The 22,054-nt window shown below is 45.8% G+C and overlaps 1 protein-coding gene across 1 annotated transcript in view; it reads left to right on the forward strand.

The window, feature by feature from the left end:
• Window positions 1–13,177, forward strand: part of xkr4 (XK related 4) — a gene marked incomplete at its 5' end in the record, with an annotated part of 53,227 nt that extends 40,050 nt beyond the window's left edge. The window contains one exon of the mRNA XM_079650977.1: window positions 428–13,177. Coding sequence (XP_079507103.1) covers window positions 428–1,028 — 601 coding nt within the window. The remainder of the gene's footprint in view (window positions 1–427) is intronic.
• Window positions 13,178–22,054: the final 8,877 nt, after the last annotated feature.

A 22,054-nucleotide genomic window follows, 5' to 3' on the forward strand; every position in this document is an offset into this window, starting at 1 on the left:
CTTAAGTCCATGAAGTGTGATGAGACCTGAGGAAAAAAGTTGTTTCTGATGCTTAATTTTTTTAATGTAATGTAAGGTCCTTTTTTATTCTTTGTTGTAGTCAAATTACATTTTATTTAGGAATTTTGAGTTTAAGATAACTTTGTGGTAAAGAAATAACCTTTTACGGTGGTTTGCCTTTTATACATTCATGGTCATTTGTAAATGGACTGCATTTATACAGATCATTTCCAGTCTTTGCAACCACCTAAAAGGCTTTTACATATACAGCAAATCAAGCCACCCATGATGGGCTTACAAAGATTTGTGTTGGAAAGATGACCCTAATCACTGAAATGATCACAGCCCAATGTCAAATGCCCAATTCCAAACACACACTTACCTATCTTGTTCGCTAACTGTTCCTTTCTATCATGTCTCTGTGCAGGTGTCGGCTCTTTATATACTACCTGGTGATTCTGGTGGAGAATGCTGCTCTCAATGCGTTGTGGTACCTCTACCGCTCGCCCCACACCACTGACGCCTTCGCAGTGCCAGCTCTCTGCGTCATCTTCAGCAGTTTCCTCACCGGAGTGGTTTTCATGCTCATGTACTATGCCTTTTTCCATCCCAACGGGCCTCGCTTCGGGCGCTCGCCGAGTGGCCAGGCACTGGACCTGGACCCCACTGCTCAATTCTCCACGCTTCCGTCCGAAGGTGCCACCAACTCGCTTCGTTCCAACCGGGGTGCCACCACAACTCTGGAGCGCGACATGGGGAAGTATTCCGAGCGGGACGGCTGCATGCCAGTTTTTCAGGTCCGACCCCCAGCGCCATCCACGCCATCGTCCCGTGCTCCGCGCCTCGATGAGACCGTCATCAAGATCGACCTTTGCAGGAACCGCTACCCTGCGTGGGAACGCCATGTCCTCGACCGCAGTATACGCAGGGCAATCCTAGCCATAGACTCCTCACCGACTCCTCCGCGGCTGCAATACAAGGACGACGCTCTGGTGCAGGAGCGGTTAGAATATGAGACCACGTTGTAGTTCCACTGCTCTCAGAACCCAAAGAGGGGTGCTGCAGTCAAAGGATTATCCTGCTATTACAAGTACAGTAACAGGGTCTGTGGCAATAAGAATTTGTTACTACCAACAATCTCACGTTCCATCTCTCATTACCCCTTTTCTTTTCTATTCCGTAGCGCCACCAAGGATGAAAGACGGTAAGCTTTGATTGGTCGGGGTCCAACGTGTAGTAGTTTTGACCAAGGCAAGAAGCGATTACTCTAGACCGTTTCGACTGAATTCCATTGCTAGGCTAAAGCTCGGGTCTATGAGTACTTCCTGTCAGGTTATGTTATGAACTTAGACTGCAACACACAAAATTAACTGGGACACATTTAAAATGTTTATGTTTACAACTGTGAAAGGGGCTGTAATTGCCCGATGTGACACAGTGACCATAAATATTGTGTGTTCCAAACATTTTCTTCTTTGGCCTAGACATTCCATTATTCTGGGATGATGATGGTCTTCACTGGAAAAAGGTCATAAAGAACTGAACTAGTAGCATCTATACATAGTCATTGTGTTTTGTTTGGGTACAATTAACCAAACGTGGCAGGAGGGAAGGATGGGAAGCGACAAAGATGAGGTGAAAGCTGGACAGACACAACCTCACTGTTTTCTCCTAAAAGAGATAAGTCAAACTCAAACAATGCCAAAACATATCTTCCTGGCAGCTCAACTCAACTACTTGCAGTCCGGCCTCATAAACATGGCTGTGCTATGACCTTTGTGGAGGTGATTGTGTGGGGTGTAGATCAGGAGGCACAAGCAAAAGCGCTGAGATGAAAATGGGAAGGAAGACACATAACAGTAATCTCAGCCAAACTACACCAACCACCAGGAGATCTCTGATACTACATACATCATTTGTTTACTTTAGAGATGACGTAGAGGGTACTGAAGTCATTGTTTGTGGTTTGAGTGTCCATAGTCTGCTTTTCTTTCATAAACACGTCATCTTCTGGGCAAAATGTTCCAGCAGCTTTTAACATCGTAACACCGAGCCACACAACACAGGTTAGCATGGTGCCGGCTTAGGAATGCTAACAAAGCGTTTTTTGATTAGCTGACATCCCACATTAAGAGCTTGATATAAGACCACCATTGTACCACATATTATTTTTAGGAAAGGGTATCTGATGGAATTGTAAACTGTGTTCGTTATTCTCCCGTCCAGGAGAGAAGCTTTAAAAGGAGACTAAATGGAGTCTCTGTGAAAGTTCAATTGGGTACTTTAATTTAAAAAAGCGCGGGTTGGTCACAAGCATGATATTGTTCAGTCAGACAAACAGCTGTGATCCGCTCCTCGTTAGGGAAGAGAAGAGAGTGGATCTCTCCTACGGTGCTGTTATATATCCTCTGCTGGCTCCTCCCCGCCTGCCGGCTCGCCTCGTCTCCAATGTCCGTTGTTGCATTTAAACAGAGGATTGGTTCTTTTCACATTCAATATATGCTTAACACGCCTTTTCTCCTCATATTCTCTTTCATGGTTTTTCATTTAACACATTCTAAACGCTGTAATCAATACTCTAAAAAATACTTCTCGGCTCGTTTGGTTTCCGGTCATTCCGGATGTTGTCACATGCTACTCTCGTCTGTAAACAATAATGTATTCAAATAAACTTTACCTTCATTTAATATTCAGCATGGTAGTATCTCGACATCTATAGTTGTAGTGTTAAATCAGTAGGCTTCGGTTTGCACCACTCCATATCATTTCGCTACTAAATTCACCTCTTTAGGAAATCGTATATTAGCCACATGCTAAATGCTCACCGTAGATGAAGGATTTTCAGAATTAAAGCTTAACTGCTTGTGCACAAGAATTTCTGTTTTTTCAGTATAAAAGAGCATTAAAACTGACGGCATGTTTAAACTACATTTCCCCATTAAAACATTGATTTTAATTTCTAACAGAATCCAGACATTTTCAGAGAGGGATGCCTAATGCACAGACAAAAAACAACAATAGCACGTGGGTGCAAGTAACAAAGTGTACCTGTACCAAATTAGACTACATTTTAGGTGAAGTAACAAAGGAAAAATAATATATCTTAATGGAAGTTTGAGATTATGTTAGCATGGATGCTAAACTCTACAGAGAGGGCTGATGGAGACTTACTTCTATACATACATACATACTGTAAGGTTCTTTATACAGTATTCAAAACATTAGTATATTAGCAACGATGTACTATGCAAAGATATAGTGGTTTCTGTGTGTTGTAATTTGAGCTCCTCCGTGCTTTCATATCGAGCCAGTCCAGCAGGGTATGCATGCTAGCGCATGTGAGTCCTTTGTTTGGCTAGCTAATGGTCACTGTTCTGCACTGCGCTTACACGGAGGTTGGCTGTTACGTTTTCTAAACATCCTCGTCCTTACCCACAGGATGTTGCGCAAACTCAGAAATCAGCCACCCTTCGTTTCTCCCTCAGGTCAACATAAATTGACCAGATTTTCACAATTAAAACCGGGGACATTTTGAGTTTTGCGGTCAATATATCATTAACATATCACATTTTCTTTACTGTTAAAGAAAAAGGGGGTCAATTCTGGTTCAATGTAATTCGAACATTTTAACTGCTGTAATAAACTGATGTGTACTACTAACTTACGGAGCCCTGGAGGGTTCATTGAGAGAAAAATAAATAAAACGTGGCCACGTTTTACTTTCTCGTTCGCACGAGTTAATAAAGCTTGCGCACAAGTTAATAAAGCGTGGCCTCGTTTTATTTAAATTGAGGGATTCCTGTCCGTGACTCACAGTATCTGCTGCCTACAGCTGTTTTATAGAGGGAAAACCTCCTTCACTTTATGAAATCTTTGCGGCACCAGTGGCCTGTACTACGAAGCAGGATTTGCTATTTACACTATTCATTCATGAAGTATGACGCTGCGCTGTCAGCACGCGTCTCCGTGTTTGTGATTGGTCAAATGTTGCTAATCCCGTTCCTTTCACGTGAACGCGCTCTCAGCCGGTCAGAGAAACCCTGGTTGATTTACTGAGTTGATAACTAGCTTCGTAGGACCGCTTAGCGACATCGCGTTAGTTAGGGTTAGTTAAGCCGGGTAAATCGAACATATCCAGGGTCTGTTGAACTGGCTTCGTCGTACAGGGCACTGCAGGCAGTAACGTGTAACTAAGCAGAATCTGAGAAGAGCAGCACCAGCTGCAAAGAGCTGTGCCTTTTACTGTTTACTTCACTGCGTTTCCCTTCATTAGAACAGCTGAAAAGAGATCGAGGCTGCTACGTTTAACCACACACACCTCTACACACATCGAACGACCAGAGTATTCCCCCTCGTTTTATGAAGGAGATGTCCTGTGTGTGTGCGTGTGCGTGTGCGTGTGTGCGTGTGTGTGTGTGTGTGTGTGTGTGTGTGTGTGTGTGTGTGTGTGTGTGTGTGTGTGTGTGTGTGTGTGTGTGTGTGTGTGTGTGTGTGTGTGTGTGTGTGTGTGTGTGTGTGTGTGTGTGTGTGTGTGTGTGTGTCCGACACCACCAGTGTGTGCACAAGTTACTAAAGCGTGCGCACGAGAAAGTAAAACGTCGCCACGTTTTTTTTTTCTCTATGAACCCTCCAGGGCTCCGTGCTAACTAATTACTAGAAATGGTAACTAACTAACTAATTAATGAAACCTTTCAGAAAATCTGATTTCAATACCATGGTAAGTGAAGTTATACTGTAGAGTAAAGTATTAACTCACTTATTGAGTGTTCCATAATTAATAACAAAACATTTTCGAACTACATAGGTTATAGCCTCAAGTTTATTTGATAATTAACATATGTACAAGATATAGAGACAACAGACAAGTAACACTAGGAGAATGACATACTATCAAAGACACTTCAACTGTCAGACACACTGGGACAAAGAGATCAAACTGCTTGTTGAATTGTTGGATAACCACCAGGACCTCAGCTGCAATTTCCTCTGCTGTTTCTCCTTTTGAGTTCAACACAATCGAGTAGTTTTGTTGCCACTGATGTGCTATCATTTATCTTACAATATCTTACTAATATTGGCAGCAGCTTTACATGTCCATGATTGGATGCATCAATGGACAGAGACACAAATTCCACCTCGTCTATGTGGAATCTGTTAACTTTTTCTTCCCCTCCAAACATTCTCCCTTTTCTTAACTTGTCTTCTCTTTCTTCCTTTCCTTCTCTTTCTCACTATTGTACAATCTCTTTGCTTCTTTATCTTTATTCCGGTTTTTCCCTTCTCATTTTTTTCTTCCGCTCTGATATTTAAAAATAGATAGTATATCATTAGTAGGGATGCACCGAATATTCGGCCACCGAAAATTATCGGCCGAAAATGGTTAAAAAGGCCCTTTCGGCTTCGGCCGAAAAAATATCACCGAATGTCAGAGAACAGGGTTACGTTGATCATACTCCGCATATTTGTCCGGGTGTTTTGATTTCAAGTGGTGGAGTATCTCGAAGTGGTGAAAGTCTTTGCAGTTACACCCCCTCGAGAAATGTCAGCTGAAAACTTTTTACAAATCGCAATCCGCGCCTCTTTCTCTGATATTTTGAAATATCTCCAAGCGGCAGACATGTTGGCTGTGAGCCAGCCGCGAGCATGGTCGCGCGCCGTGCTTGTCGCCGCGTTTTGATTACGTCATCACAACAACACGTTAGGTTACCAAACTTATAGGTGCATTTGTTGTTGTTGAAGGCCTGGCTGTTACAGTCTTTATTTACACTATTTTGTTGTAGGCCTACTGGCCTAGATGTTTATGCAGTTTTAAAGCACTTTGGCTTTGTTCTGAATGCACTTTGTTGTAGTTATCCTACAGAGAAAAGAAAATGCACTTGACTTGGAATTAATGTACTGTATGCATTCAAAAGTGCTGAATAAATGTTTTATGGACCCATAATAGTGATTATTATTTAATTAAGTTAAGTTTTGCCATAATCATGTCTTTTTCCATAATCAGGTAGCTGAACAACGTTGTTAAAAAATGTATACATTATATATATATTTCTATTAATCAATTTCGGACTTTCGGCATTCAGTTTTCGGCCAACTGTTTCCTATTTTCGGTATCGGTTTCGGCCAAGAATTTCCCATTCGGTGCACCCCTAATTATTAGATACAATTGTGTTAACAGTTACATTGTTTTCATCAATTTATAAATTGACAGGCTCTGTAATTATATAATTAACATTTCCATTCTATCCCTTCACATATCTAAGTGTTTATTCTCTTCTTACTCTCCACGCTACCTGTAAGCATAAGCGCAAAATATTCTTTTGACTTAATCTTATTTATTTGATGAAATTATCAAACCAAGCCCTGAAAACTGGCATTTTATATGGAAGTGACTCATATAAAAAACATTTTTCATATTGGATACAGTACTATCAAGCCTACTACACGAAATGGAAAGGCACATATATAGTTTATCAAAGATGCTCCAAAGTAGGGTACAAGTTTCCAAAACCCAGTGAAGTAGCACAATGCAGAATTCCTACAATTAAGCGGGACAGTGAAGGGTGTGTTAGGGCGATCAAGAAAAGAGAGCGAGTGGCGCAGTTGAGAATGAGAGAGTTTATGGAGCAGATCAAGAGAAACAGGAAGACAAAAGAAGAAGAATAATGAGCAGTATACTCTGTTTACCCAGTGTGTCATGACAAGAAACGTTTTATTTCACCTTGCTATGTGATTTAAACGTATATTAAAAAACGGGGACATTTCCGGGGACAGTTTCAACCGGGGACAGGCCAATAGAAACGGGGACTGTCCCCGGAAAACGGGGACGTCTGGTCACCCTAGGTTAACACTGTTAGCTCTGTTAGCTTTCCCTGCTAGAACCATTAGCTTAACCCTCACCATGTTGAGAGCTGTGTGGAGGCAATCCCTCAATCATAAATATGCTCTGAATTCCGCATTGAGAACCTTTATTGAGATAGAGGTGGACTTCAGTTTAGCTGTATCGCCCACTGAAGACCTATTGAAGTAGACGATAACATTATAGTAATGCAGCCACTAAGTTGTACTATAATTCCTACCATAATGTTTTCCCATAGAATGAACACCTGGATGATTAAAGTCTTGAGGTTCCATCAGATCAGCAGTATGATATTGATGTCCTGGATCAGGGCAAGATGGTACCGGATGATAAGGAAACAAAACTTAAAGATCCCATGACATTGCCATTTCTACTGATCATAATTCCATTGTTGAGGTCTACTAGAATTTTTCAATGTTCCAAAATCACATTGGTTTCTCATACAGCATCTCTGTATAGTATGTGTATTCACTCTCTGTCCTACACGGCTTGTTGGAGCTCCTGCCCCCCTCCCTATGAGCCCACATACAGAACGATTTTAAAAGCAATGTAAATAATAACAAATTAGATGGAAAAACTGATTTAAAAAATACAGATTTCAGTATTCTGACACAGAACGATTTTGGAAGCAATGTATTTATATTGGTAGTATGTTTGGTGCCGGCACCAAATAATAACAAATTAGAAGGAAAAAAATATGACAAAAAATACAGATTTCAGTATTCTGAGGCTCTTTGCCCCATTTCTTTTCCTCGCGGACGGCAAAAAAATCCGACATCCATCCATCCATCCATCTTCTCCCGCTTATCCGTGGTCGGGTCGCGGAGGTAGCCGTTCCAGCAGAGAGCCCCAAACTTTCTTTTCCCTGGCCACATCAACCAGCTCTGACTGGGGGATCCCAAGGCGCTCCCAGGCCAGCGAAGAGATATAATCCCTCCACCTGGTTCTAGGTCTACCCCTTGGTCTCTTCCCAGCTGGACGTGCCTGGAACACCTCCCTAGGGAGGCGCCCAGGTGGCGACATTATACAATTTAAAATAAAAGGGATAGGGTTAGAGTTAGGGTAAGATATTGAGTAAGAAAATGTTTTCATGAACCACACAGCTTCTGGTATTCCAAGACCCGACCGGACAAAAATATGTGGTGCAGGCACGAAACATACTACCAATAGAAATACATTGCTTTTAAAATCGTTCTGTGTGACACGAAAGAAATGCGAAAATGGTGTTGGTGAACACGAATCAATAGATTAAATTAAGTTTGTGACTACAACACGAAATGAGGTGAGACTGGGTTGGAACATAAGTGTTTATGTGTTACAATGGCATTTGTTTGCAACCAGAAAATGACACCAGTGATGACAAACAGATGAGAATGCTGCGTGGGGTCTGGGTGTCATGTTGGCGGGACGTTGCGGGGCTCGCTGCTGCGGACTGTGAGCTGGATTACTGGGGTAGTTTCCTGGTTGCTGCGTGGGGTCTGCAAGGAGTTTGTGTTTGTGCTCAGGCTGAGTTCAGGTGAGTTTCGCGGTGTCTCGCTGTCTCAGGCTGAGTTCAGAGTGAGAAATCTGCGGAGCCGCAGCTGAGAAAAGATAAGGCTGAGTGAGTGTGTGTGTGTGAGAGGAGCTCCGCGGATTGGTCCATTTGTTAGAATTGTACTCGCTACAGGGTGTACTTTGAGGGTTTGTGACTCTGCAGACCGTTTACATGCAGAAAAAGCTACATAAAACACAAGGGGACGGGTAATAACCGGAAAAGCATGACATGGGCCCTTTAAGATCGGACCCACCACTATTGGCACCGAGACACAATGTCCTGTTATATTGCGTCAGAGGAAAGTTCAGGGTCGGACCATAAAAATAGCTGGAGGAAAAACCTCAATTAATAGCAGATTTCAGTAAAATCCTGGCATTAATGATAGTTCAAAATGTTTTTCAAATTACAATGATGACTGAATGGTGGCGTTTAAGCAAAAATAAATTCCATGATGACACTTACTGTGAGGTCTGATTAAAGTGTTGGACAGATACTGTCCATAACTCAGGCCTCACTGATATCAGTGCCAGTACCAGTCACATTTTCATGGTGTCCTCATAATATACTGGGCTTAATGAAAAACAAACCCTCAAATGTCACAGTGATACGAATCAGAGTGCAAACAGACAGCTCCAGACTGCAGACAATGGCGAGCTCTACCATCTACGCCACACCCCCAATTAAAACTGCTTGACTTCAGGGAATGCTGGAAGGCAAGAAGAAATTACATCATCACATATTTCAAATCAGCTGCCACATTCACCATGTTCAGGAATTTCAGCTCCCTAAATTGACATTAGAGTCAGGGGCAATGATATCTAAGGTAGTGTGACTTTTACATTTTATAATGTCTGCACAAAATAAACATGGTGGTTCTTTTTTTTTATTGTTTTACGTCACAAGTGCAATGTGTGTTTTTTTTCCACCGATGGCAAGAAGAGAGCAAAGCACAACATGAGTCAAAGGAATGATTACAGCATAAACTAAAACCCTCTTCATCCTGCTGAGACCACCATCCCCCGGCAGTCAGCTGCTCTGACCTCATCTGGTTTAACCATTCATCTGTGAAGTCTGAGTTCTGTTGCTGATCTTATTCTTTTGGTTACAGTTATACATCACTAAAACGAGTGTGTAAAGCCCAATATATATATACAACCCAAAGAGGGAATCAGGTTTCCATGTGCTAGTTTCCCAGTAAATATTTTCATATTCCATCTATTATTTGTTATTAAATCAATAGAAATAAATTGAAATGCCTGATTTTAGTTCTTACAATTGTGTTTTGTTGGTGGTGGAAAGCACAAAGTGTACCCTGTATCTTAAATGATTTGAACACATTTTTGACTTCTGCACCAACCTGCCATGTTCTGTCAGAGACACAGCTTAAAGGACCATACCAGCGGTTAGCATGTTTTACCCATGTCACATTTAATTTATCAAAGCTAATCATTTTTGCAAAGCATGCTGCTTTGTTTTAGAAATACTTTTGTACTTTTCGACGATTCAAGAGGACGTTCTTTTCCTGCAATTGTGATTCAGCATAAAACACATTTTCATCGAATATTGAGTATTGTCAAAGTTATTGTAAGTTTAATGAATATGCAGAATGCATTTATAACCGTGCAAACCAATGGAGGCTGTAGGCAATATACATCAAAGATAAAATACAATGTTACTGCCAATAGTAATGTGAAGTTAGAGCTAAAACCTGTGAAAAGGGTGGTAGGGTTCTTTATAACGTGTACACCTTTTTTTTCTCCGCCTTTTTAAGATGTTTTCAAGTGACTTATTTTAGTTTACAACGTGGCTAATGAAACAAAGTCACATAATTTGTTAATGTCAGATTATTTTATTTTGCCTTGTCACTACTGTGAGTGAGTGTCTGTTCAGTGTGTGTGCACTTTTGCCTTTATTTTGAATTTTTGGTACATTACAAATCTTACACTTTTAAGTCTGTCCCAGAATTTGGGGTGTTTAAATTTGAGTTTATAGGTTGTATAAAGCCTTTTTAAATCTGCAGGTGTTGAGATAAAAGTAGTTAGTTTAATACAATTACACACCAGCATTTCCTAAATTTAGTTTTTGTAGACACCAGGTCCTGTCAACTAGAGTAAAAAAAGCACATAAGTTTAGGATCAGAGCATGGCATACAGTGTACAAGGCTGCAGGAGTATATCCAGCTGTTCTATTGGGCATACGAGGAAGCTTCTCCTGGATGCAATGAAATCCACGTTAAATAATCTATTCATTTTTTTTGGTAAATAATTAGTTAATCATTTTTACATGCTGCATCTGACAGGAAGCAGTGCAGCGAAAAGTGTCTGGCAATCGAGCAAATTCTCTTTAGAACAAAGCTTCTCTACAGAGTTGTGCAGAAATTACTTATTTTTGTAGGCCGACCTTGAAGTTTGCATCGCAAGAGCCCCCTCAACAAACAGCAATGGGATTTTTCCTACAACTAAAATCCTTCAAAGTCAATGCAATAAATGTAAAGTCACTGAAAACATTGCCAGTTATATGAACCAATCAGACAAGATTTCTCAACAGCTGATGGTTAGCTGGATAGTGTCTCAAAAAAGAGACACAAATTGGAAAGACTCATCATGAACTGATAAGGATGTGTTACTTGAAAAGTATGTCTTCTCTGTAGCCTACTCTGTGTAAATGCAGCTTTCAATCATTTCTAAGGGGTGTGAAACATCTCATGTTAGTTCACTTACAGTTTAAATCCAGTGTAGCCTTTGTTTACTCATCTCATCTCCATCCCACTAACTAACATATATGTATACTGATATGTTAGATGTGTACTGATATAAACTGAACATAAAGCTACCTCAGTTTGTTTCATGGACCCTCCACCTTCCCATCGGCAATACAACTGCTTCTGTAACACAGACAAAACAGGCTCCATAAGTCTGAAGAAGTCATTTCTGTAATTAGAAATAGAAAACTCAATTTGTGCCAAACTGAAAATGCAAACATTTTACTTTAATGAAATCGGTTTTTCCAGATACTCATGAAAAAGGGAATTTCCATCCAATTAAATTGGCTTTATTGGCAGTCATTTTTAAACCTGTCAATCAAAATAGTATTTAGTCAGTAAACTGAAGTCTATTGGGGTTATCTCCGCAGGAGAGTATCACCGCCCTGAGATTAGTTGAAATGAGATGCTGTGCAAAGAGGAATCCTCCATTCATACAGGTGGGGGTATCCTGCTCACTGCAGGAAGTTCATCAGAAATCCACACACTCCCTCCATCACTCTACTCATGAATCTCAAAAGCTGCTTTCTATGTTTTGTTCGCCTTAAAGAGAATCTATTTTTATTTCTGTCTTTACTTCAACCTCATCACCCAGGGCATTGTTTGAGGCTGTACTGAATGCACAGCTTGATTTTTTGGTTAGCCAACGGTATGTGTGTATGTACGTGTGTGTGTGTATTTAATAATTAGCAGTTACTGTGCTTATACTAGGACTGAGTCAGTGTCCATAGGGAGATGTTATAGGATCGAGACTCTCAGTTTATAGCTTGGTGTCCTGCTGTAGGAAGATTGGCTTTGGTTACCTAGCACCAAATTGTAAGTCACTTTGGATAAAAGCTTAATGGCATGTCATGTAAAAGAGCCAAACTACATAAACCACTAGACCATACAAGCCATGTTCAAAACAAATGTGTATTACCTTTTTTGTTAATTATTGTCAAAATCAAACTCTTTTAAAAGCTATTACGTTCCTCTCTAGTTTAGATAAAAGAGAATGTCACATGTGCAACCTCCAACGGCTCCTAACGCGACTACTTATTTAGGTATGTGAACCTGTTAGACGACACAAGTGGCTGTTTAAGAAGATATACACTTGATTAATTTCATGAGGGGATTCACTTTTCACAGGTTAGTCCTGAAATACACACATGCACAAACTCAACATACACGCATATTGATTTACAGGTGTTACAGGTTCCAAGGGGTTGGGTGACCTGTCCTAGGAAATCTCGACAAGGACCAAATACAAGGTGTATTTTCTGGTCTTTTTTCTATTTTTGTGACTTTAAACGGTTGCCATCTAACTGCAGGGTGTTTACTTTGACAACTGCACTCAAACAGCCAGCACAAAGCAGTCATGCCTCTTAGTTGTGAACAGGCCGTGTTAGCTTGGTTAGCCTAGCCAGAAGTCCACTTTTCACTTTTGTCAAAGAAAATGAATATTTATGACAAGTTGTGTTGAGCAGCAACAGATACAGGTGTGATACTTCACATTTAGTACAAGCACAGTAACCTGCAGGTGATGATGCGAGGACTCCTGTCACATTGTATAATCTTCTGTCCAGATATCTGTGTAGAGATGGTCGAACATGGATACCACAGATAGTGAAGCGATCAACTTTAAAGGTTATCTGTAAATACATGTATGCAAAGTGTACAAGCTAAAAAAGAACATTCCTCTCTCATTGAGTTCTGAGTGAGACCGGTGTCAATGATGCCACCATGATGGCTGTAACTATGACTATATACTACTGAGGAAAAAATGATACATGTGGTGTATGTGGTGTATTTAAAAAAAGATACAAATGTTTAAGATTTAAAAAATTGGTCTTTTCAGTAAGTTGCATTGTGTGATGAAAGTCTGAAGTGCTAAAAAAAAGTACATTTTATTGTAAAAATTAATCAAAAGTGGTAAACATGATGAAAATACAATTTTGTATATATGGGATTTTTGTAAATTTTTATTTGAATCTAATGCAACACAAACTACCAATATTCATTTAATAAAGTACACTGTGGTAATTTTTCTGGCTTCCAGTTTGTTCATTTTTTTTGCATTGCATTTGTTCTATGAGTTTAAATCAAAAGTATTATTGGAGTGTAAATAATATAATGTTTAACATTTTTTATCTTCTCTTTCGAAGTGTGATGCAGAAATTACAATAGATAACATATTGCAATGCTATTAAATAAACTGTCAAATAAGATAAAGGTTGAGGTTGACAGATATTTCAGTACTGAAACTTTGTTTATAGAGGTTTAATCTTATGGTTTATGTCCAGAGTTAAACAAGCTGGTAGTTTTTGGCTTTGTTTAATTTATTTTTATTTTTATTTCCCTTTTGGTTAAGTACAATGACAGTTTAAAGAGCAAGTTACAACACTTTTACAACAAGCCTTAGATTTCATGACAAACAAATGTGCTGTACTGCAGGGATACACCACAATCAGCAAATATTGTACGGGAAAGTCAAATAATAATTTGGAAACAGATATTGTTTACCTGTCAATTAGGGGAAATGGGGTCGGCGAATACCCTATTGTAATCGCTCGCCAAACGGGGGCGACTACCATGCAAAACACATAGAATCACAGGGAAAACGCCACGACTCAGGATGCACAACTCAGGACCACAGTAACAGGGAAAGCCACGACTCGGGACCACAGCAACAGGGACAGCCACGACTCAGGATGCACCACTCTGGACCAGAGCAACCAGGACAGCCACGACTCAAGATCCGCGACTCAGGACCACAGCAACAGGGACAGTCACGACTCTGGATGCAAGACTCAGGACCACAGCAACAGGGACAGCCACGACTCAGGATGCACAACTCATGACCACAGTAAAAGGGACAGCCACGACTCAGAATGCACAACGCAGGACCACAGCAAAAGGGACAGCCACGACTCAGGATGCAAGACTCTGGACCACATCAACAGGGACAGCCACGACTCAGGATGCAAGACTCAGGACCACAGCAACAGGGACAGCCACGACTCAGGATGCGCGACTCAGGACCACAGCAACAGGGACAGCCACGACTCAGGATGCACGACTCTGGACCACAGCAACCGGAACAGCCACGACTCAAGGTCCGCCACTCAGGACCACAGCAACAGGGACAGCCACGACTCAGGATGCGCGACTCAGGACCACAGCAACCGGGACAGCCACGACTCAGGATGCACGACTCAGGATCAATGCAACAGGGACAGCCACGTCTCAGGATGCACGACTCTGGACCACAGCAACTGGGACAGCCACGACTCTGGACCACAGCAACCGGGACAGCCACGACTCAAGGTCCGCGACTCAGCACCACAGCAACAGGGACAGCCAGGACTCAGGATGCAAGACTCAGGACCACAGCAACAGGGACAGCCACAACTCAGAATGCACGACTCAGGACCATAGCAACAGGGACAGCCACGACTCAGGATGCACAACTCTGGACCACAGCAACCGGGACAGCCACGACTCAGGATGCACGACTCAGGACCACAGCAACCGGGACAGCCACGACTCAGGATGCGCGACTCAGGACCACAGCAACAGGGACAGCCACGATTCAGGATGCACGACTCTGGACCATAGCAACCGGGAAAGCCACGGCTCAAGGTCCGCGACTCAGGACCACAGCAACAGGGACAGCCACGACTCAGGATGCGCTACTCAGGACCACAGCAACCGGGACAGCCACAACTCAGGATGCGCGACTCAGGACCACAGCAACAGGGACAGCCACGACTCAGGATGCACGACTCTGGACCAAAACAACCGGCACAGCCACAACTCAGGATGCGCGACTCAGGACCACAGCAACAGGGACAGCCACGACTCAGGATGCACGACTCTGGACCACAGCAACCGGGACAGCCACGACTCAAGGTCCGCGACTCAGGACCACAGCAACAGGGACAGCCACGACTCAGGATGCACGACTCTGGACCACAGCAACCGGGACAGCCACGGCTCTGGATCCGCAACTCTTTACCACAGCAACCGGGACAGCCACGACTCAGGATGCACGACTCTGGACCACAGCAACCGGGACAGCCACGACTCAAGGTCCGCGACTCAGGACCACAGCAACAGCCACGACTCAGGATGCGCGACTCAGGACCACAGCAACCGGGACAGCCACGACTCAGAATGCGTGATTCAGGACCACAGCAACAGAGACAGCCACGACTCAGGATGCAGGACTCTGGACCGCAAAAACCGGGACAGCCACAACTCAGGATCCGCGACTCTGGACCACAGCAACCGGGACAGCCACGACTCAGGATGCACGACTTTGGACTACAGCAACCGGGAAAGCCACGATTCAGGATGCACGACTCTGGACCACAGCAACCGGGACAGCCACAACTCAGGATGCGCTACTCAGGACCACAGCAACCGGGACAGCCAAGACTCAGGATGCGCGACTCAGGACCACAGCAACAGGGACAGCCACGACTCAGGATGCACGACTCTGGACCACCGCAACCGGGACAGCAGCGACTCAAGGTCCGCGACTCAGGACCACAGCAACAGGGACAGCCACGACTCAGGATGCGCGACTCAGGACAACAGCAACCGGGACAGCCACGACTCAGGATGCGTGACTCAGGACCACAGCAACCGGGACAGCCACGACTCAGGATGCACAACTCTGGACCACAGCAACCGGGACAGCCACAACTCAAGATGCACGACTCTGGACCACAGCAACCGGGACAGCCACGACTCAGGATCTGCGATTCTGGACCACAGCAACCGGGACAGCCACGACTCAGGATGCACGACTCTGGACCACAGCAACCGGGACAGCCACGACTCTGGACCACAGCAACTGGAACAGCCATGACTCAAGGTCCGCGACTCAGCACCACAGCAACAGGGACAGCCACGACTCAGGATCCGCGATTCTGGACCACAGCAACCGGGACAGCCACGACTCAGGATGCACGACTCTGGACCACAGCAACCGGGACAGCCACGACTCTGGACCACAGCAACCGGAACAGCCATGACTCAAGGTCCGCGACTCAGCACCACAGCAACAGGGACAGCCACAACTCAGGATGCGCTACTCAGGATCACAGCAACCGGGACAGCCACGACTCAGGATGCACGACTCTGGACCACAACAACCGGGACAGCCACAACTCTGGACCACAGCAACCGGGACAGCCACGACTCAAGGTCCGCGACTCAGCACCACAGCAACAGGGACAGCCAGGACTCAGGATGCAAGACTCAGGACCACAGCAACAGGGACAGCCACAACTCAGAATGCACGACTCAGGACCATAGCAACAGGGACAGCCACGACTCAGGATGCACAACTCTGGACCACAGCAACCGGGACAGCCACGACTCAGGATGCACGACTCAGGGCTACAGCAACCGGGACAGCCACAACTCAGGATGCGCGACTCAGGACCACAGCAACAGGGACAGCCACGACTCAGGATGCACGACTCTGGACCACAGCAACCGGGACAGCCACGACTCAAGGTCCGCGACTCAGGACCACAGCAAAAGGGACAGCCACGACTCAGGATGCGCGACTCAGGACCACAGCAACCGGGACAGCCACGACTCAGGATGCGCGACTCAGGACCACAGCAACAGGGACAGCCACGACTCAGGATGCACGACTCTGGACCACAGCAACCGGCACAGCCACGACTCAGGATGCGCGACTCAGGACCACAGCAACAGGGACAGCCACGACTCAGGATGCACGACTCTGGACCACAGCAACCGGGACAGCCACGACTCAAGGTCCGCGACTCAGGAACACAGCAACAGGGACAGCCACGACTCAGGATGCGTGACTCAGGACCACAGCAACCGGGACAGCCACGACTCAGGATGCGCGACTAAGGACCACAGCAACAGGGACAGCCACGACTCAGGATGCACGACTCTGGACCACAGCAACCGGGACAGCCACGGCTCAGGATCCGCAACTCTGGACCAAAGCAACCGGGACAGCCACGACTCAAGGTCCGCGACTCAGGACCACAGCAACAGGGACAGCCACGACTCAGGATGCGCGACTCAGGACCACAGCAATCGGGACAGCCACGACTCAGGATGCACGACTCTGGACCGCAGAAACCGGGACAGCCACAACTCAGGATCCGCGACTCTGGACCACAGCAACCGGGACAGCCAAGACTCAGGATGCACGACTCTGGACCACAGCAACCGGGACAGCCACGATTCAGGATGTACGACTCTGGACCACAGCAACCGGGACACCCACAACTCAGGATGCGCGACTCAGGACCACAGCAACCGGGACAGCCAAGACTCAGGATGCGCGACTCAGGACCACAGCAACAGGGACAGCCACGACTCAGGATGCGCGACTCAGGACCACAGCAACCGGGACAGCCAAGACTCAGGATGCGCGACTCAGGACCACAGCAACAGGGACAGCCACGACTCAGGATGCGCGACTCAGGACCACAGCAACAGGGACAGCCACGACTCAGGATGCACGACTCTGGACCAAAACAACCGGCACAACCACGACTCAGGATGCGCGACTCAGGACCACAGCAACAGGGACAGCCACGACTCAGGATGCACGACTCTGGACCACAGCAACCGGGACAGCCACGACTCAAGGTCCGCGACTCAGGACCACAGCAACAGGGACAGCCACGACTCAGGATGCACGACTCTGGACCACAGCAACCGGGACAGCCACGGCTCTGGATCCGCAACTCTTTACCACAGCAACCGGGACAGCCACGACTCAGGATGCACGACTCTGGACCACAGCAACCGGGACAGCCACGACTCAAGGTCCGCGACTCAGGACCACAGCAACAGCCACGACTCAGGATGCGCGACTCTGGACCACAGCAACCGGGACAGCCACAACTCAGGATGCGCGACTCAGGACCACAGCAACCGGGACAGCCACGATTCAGGATGCACGACTCTGGACCACAGCAACCGGGACAGCCACAACTCAGGATGCGCGACTCAGGACCACAGCAACCGGGACAGCCAAGACTCAGGATGCGCGACTCAGGACCACAGCAACAGGGACAGCCACGACTCAGGATGCACGACTCTGGACCACCGCAACCGGGAGAGCCACGACTCAAGGTCCGCGACTCAGGACCACAGCAACAGGGACAGCCACGACTCAGGATGCGCGACTCAGGACAACAGCAACCGGGACAGCCACGACTCAGGATGCGCGACTCCGGACCACAGCAACCGGGACAGCCACAACTCAGGATGCACGACTCTGGACCACAGCAACCGGGACAGCCACAACTCAGGATGCACGACTCTGGACCACAGCAACCGGGACAGCCACGACTCAGGATCCGCGATTCTGGACCACAGCAACCGGGAAAGCCACGACTCAGGATGCACGACTCTGGACCACAGCAACCGGGACAGCCACGACTCTGGACCACAGCAACCGGAACAGCCATGACTCAAGGTCCGCGACTCAGCACCACAGCAACAGGGACAGCCACGACTCAGGATGCGCTACTCAGGACCACAGCAACCGGGACAGCCACGACTCAGGATGCACGACTCTGGACCACAACAACCGGGACAGCCACAACTCTGGACCACAGCAACCGGGACAGCCACGACTCAAGGTCCGCGACTCAGCACCACAGCAACAGGGACAGCCACGACTCAGGATGCACGACTCAGGGCTACAGCAACCGGGACAGCCACGACTCAGGATGCGCGACTCAGGACCACAGCAACAGGGACAGCCACGACTCAGGATGCACAACTCTGGACCACAGCAACCGGGACAGCCACGACTCAAGGTCCGCGACTCAGGACCACAGCAACAGGGACAGCCACGACTCAGGATGCGCGACTCAGGACCACAGCAACCGGGACAGCCACGACTCAGGATGCGCGATTCTGGACCACAGCAACCGGGACAGCCACGACTCAGGATGCGCGACTCAGGACCACAGCAACAGGGACAGCCACGACTCAGGATGCACGACTCTGGACCACAGCAACCGGGACAGCCACGACTCAAGGTCCGCGACTCAGGACCACAGCAACAGGGACAGCCACGACTCAGGATGCGTGACTCAGGACCACAGCAACCGGAACAGCCACGACTCAGGATGCACGACTCTGGACCACAGCAACCGGCACAGCCACGACTCAGGATGCGCGACTCAGGACCACAGCAACAGGGACAGCCACGACTCAGGATGCACGACTCTGGACCACAGCAACCGGGACAGCCACGACTCAAGGTCCGCGACTCAGGACCACAGCAACAGGGACAGCCACGACTCAGGATGCGTGACTCAGGACCACAGCAACCGGGACAGCCACGACTCAGGATGCGCGACTAAGGACCACAGCAACAGGGACAGCCACGACTCAGGATGCACGACTCTGGACCACAGCAACCGGGACAGCCACGGCTCAGGATCCGCAACTCTGGACCAGAGCAACCGGGACAGCCACGACTCAAGGTCCGCGACTCAGGACCACAGCAACAGGGACAGCCACGACTCAGGATGCGCGACTCAGGACCACAGCAACCGGGACAGCCACGACTCAGGATGCACGACTCTGGACCGCAGAAACCGGGACAGCCACAACTCAGGATCCGCGACTCTGGACCACAGCAACCGGGACAGCCACGACTCAGGATGCACGACTCTGGACCACAGCAACCGGGACAGCCATGATTCAGGATGCACGACTCTGGACCACAGCAACCGGGACACCCACAACTCAGGATGCGCGACTCAGGACCACAGCAACCGGGACAGCCAAGACTCAGGATGCGCGACTCAGGACCACAGCAACAGGGACAGCCACGACTCAGGATGCACGACTCTGGACCACAGCAACCGGGACAGCCACGACTCAAGGTCCGCGACTCAGGACCACAGCAACAGGGACAGCCACGACTCAGGATCCGCAACTCTGGACCACAGCAACCGGGACAGCCACGACTCAGGATGCACGACTCTGGACCACAGCAACCGAGACAGCCACGACTCAGGATGCACGACTCAGGACCACAGCAACAAGGACAGCCACGACTCAGGATGCACGACTCAGGACCACAGCAACCATAACTAGACTTCTAAAAGGGGAAAATTAATAATCTTTTTTCTCAAAGTAATGATAAACCTGTGAGTTGGATGTACAAAAGTCAGAATCAATATAGATGTTTTTTTATTTTAAAGAAAATTCAGATTGAACATTAAATACTGTAAATCATAGTGTCCGTCCAAAAATTATTTTTTACTTATAGCAAAAACGACTCTTGGTTGATGGTAAGGTAGACTAAAAGCTTTAGGAATCCAAAGTACAACATATAATAAGTACCCTGTATCAAGATTGATGCAAAACAAGTGACATTTGACCTTTTTAAAGAGGTTTAGCAAAAGAAACTCCACCTCTGAGGTGATTTGGGTGGAAATGGGCGTTTTTACCGTTTCTCTGGAACCCATTGGTCGATTTTGTTGATTGAAATCTCTTTTTGACCGTTAGAGCCAATAGAATTGAAGGGGAATTTCCACATACACACACACCTTACCATTGAGAAATGAGAGCTATGCGCATGCAGTTTTGCATCTCTCGCTCTGACATCTGGAAACGGAAAAGCAGGTTTATTGCTTATGGATTATCAGAAATCATTTCAAAGGGACACAGACACATTGGATTAACCTATGGATTAACCTCAGCAGCGTTTTTATCGTTTTAATGCCATTGAAGACCACTTTTGACCAGACAACGACAAAGGTGAGCCATTTTGCCGTTTTTATCTACCTTGCGCCACATGTTTTGATGTCTGTTCTTGTTAATATCTTCGCGAGTTCTTATCATGGAGTGATGATGTATGTACCGATCGATTCTGTGTCATCTCACAATGCAAATCAATGGGTTGGATGTGCAGCTACGATAGGTAATAAGGCTGTTATGAGTGAGTTTCTGTGCAGTAATGCGATCAGTCAGCTGAGTTTCTTCCCGTTACATGGATATAAAACATTAATAGTTTATTGAATATTAAGATGCCCTCAGACGCTGTTTCCTGCAGATGACGCGTTTTCCCCCCCGGTATCGGGGGGGCGGTGTAGAAGAGGTTAAACTTTCAAAATGGTTGAAGACTTTAATTCACAATCAGAATACTTTTTTTTATCCTGGGGAAATTGGGCTTCATTATAGATTTGAAAAGATGTCCCTGGAATATCAAATTCCTCAAATGTGTTCACATACTTGGCCAAAGCTCATTTTGTTGCAAAATCTTCAATACAGATCATTTGGTTTTGCTGCAAAATTATGTTTTTGATTGCTAAAAATAAATCAGGATTTTCTGTGTTTGTCAACCTGTTTTACTGTCAACAAATTCTTAATATTATTACTGTCGCTCAATCTGTTGATCATTTGATCATTAGACGTGTTGATTATGTGACTGATAAACATGTATGGGTTGGAAATGTTAAGTTGCCACTAATTCTTTATAAAAACACAGTATAAATAAAGCTGCATTTACTATTTGTTTGTTGAAAGAGACTGAATCAATATAAAATGGAAAACTAAGAGCTAAAAAGCTCTGATTTAACCTTCTTTATTTACAAAATACTGAATTATGTAAGGACTTCACTGCCCACTCTTTGATATAACTGTATTATTCCAGACTCATAAACTTCTTTACCAAACGCCACACTTTAGATCATATTGACACCCTACACACCTTAATTACCAAACACATGACACGTGCCAAAACAATGACCTGATATTTGCATGCTTCATAGATTTCTAAAAGGCTTTCCATTCTATTTGGCACAATGGTCTTTTTTACAAAGTTATTGAATCAGTTGTAGGGGGTAAAACTTGACATAATTAAATAAGTGCGCTGGAAAAATTGCCG

The sequence above is a fragment of the Notothenia rossii genome (genome assembly GCF_949606895.1).
Source record: "Notothenia rossii genome assembly, chromosome: 9".
NCBI lineage: Eukaryota > Metazoa > Chordata > Actinopteri > Perciformes > Nototheniidae > Notothenia > Notothenia rossii.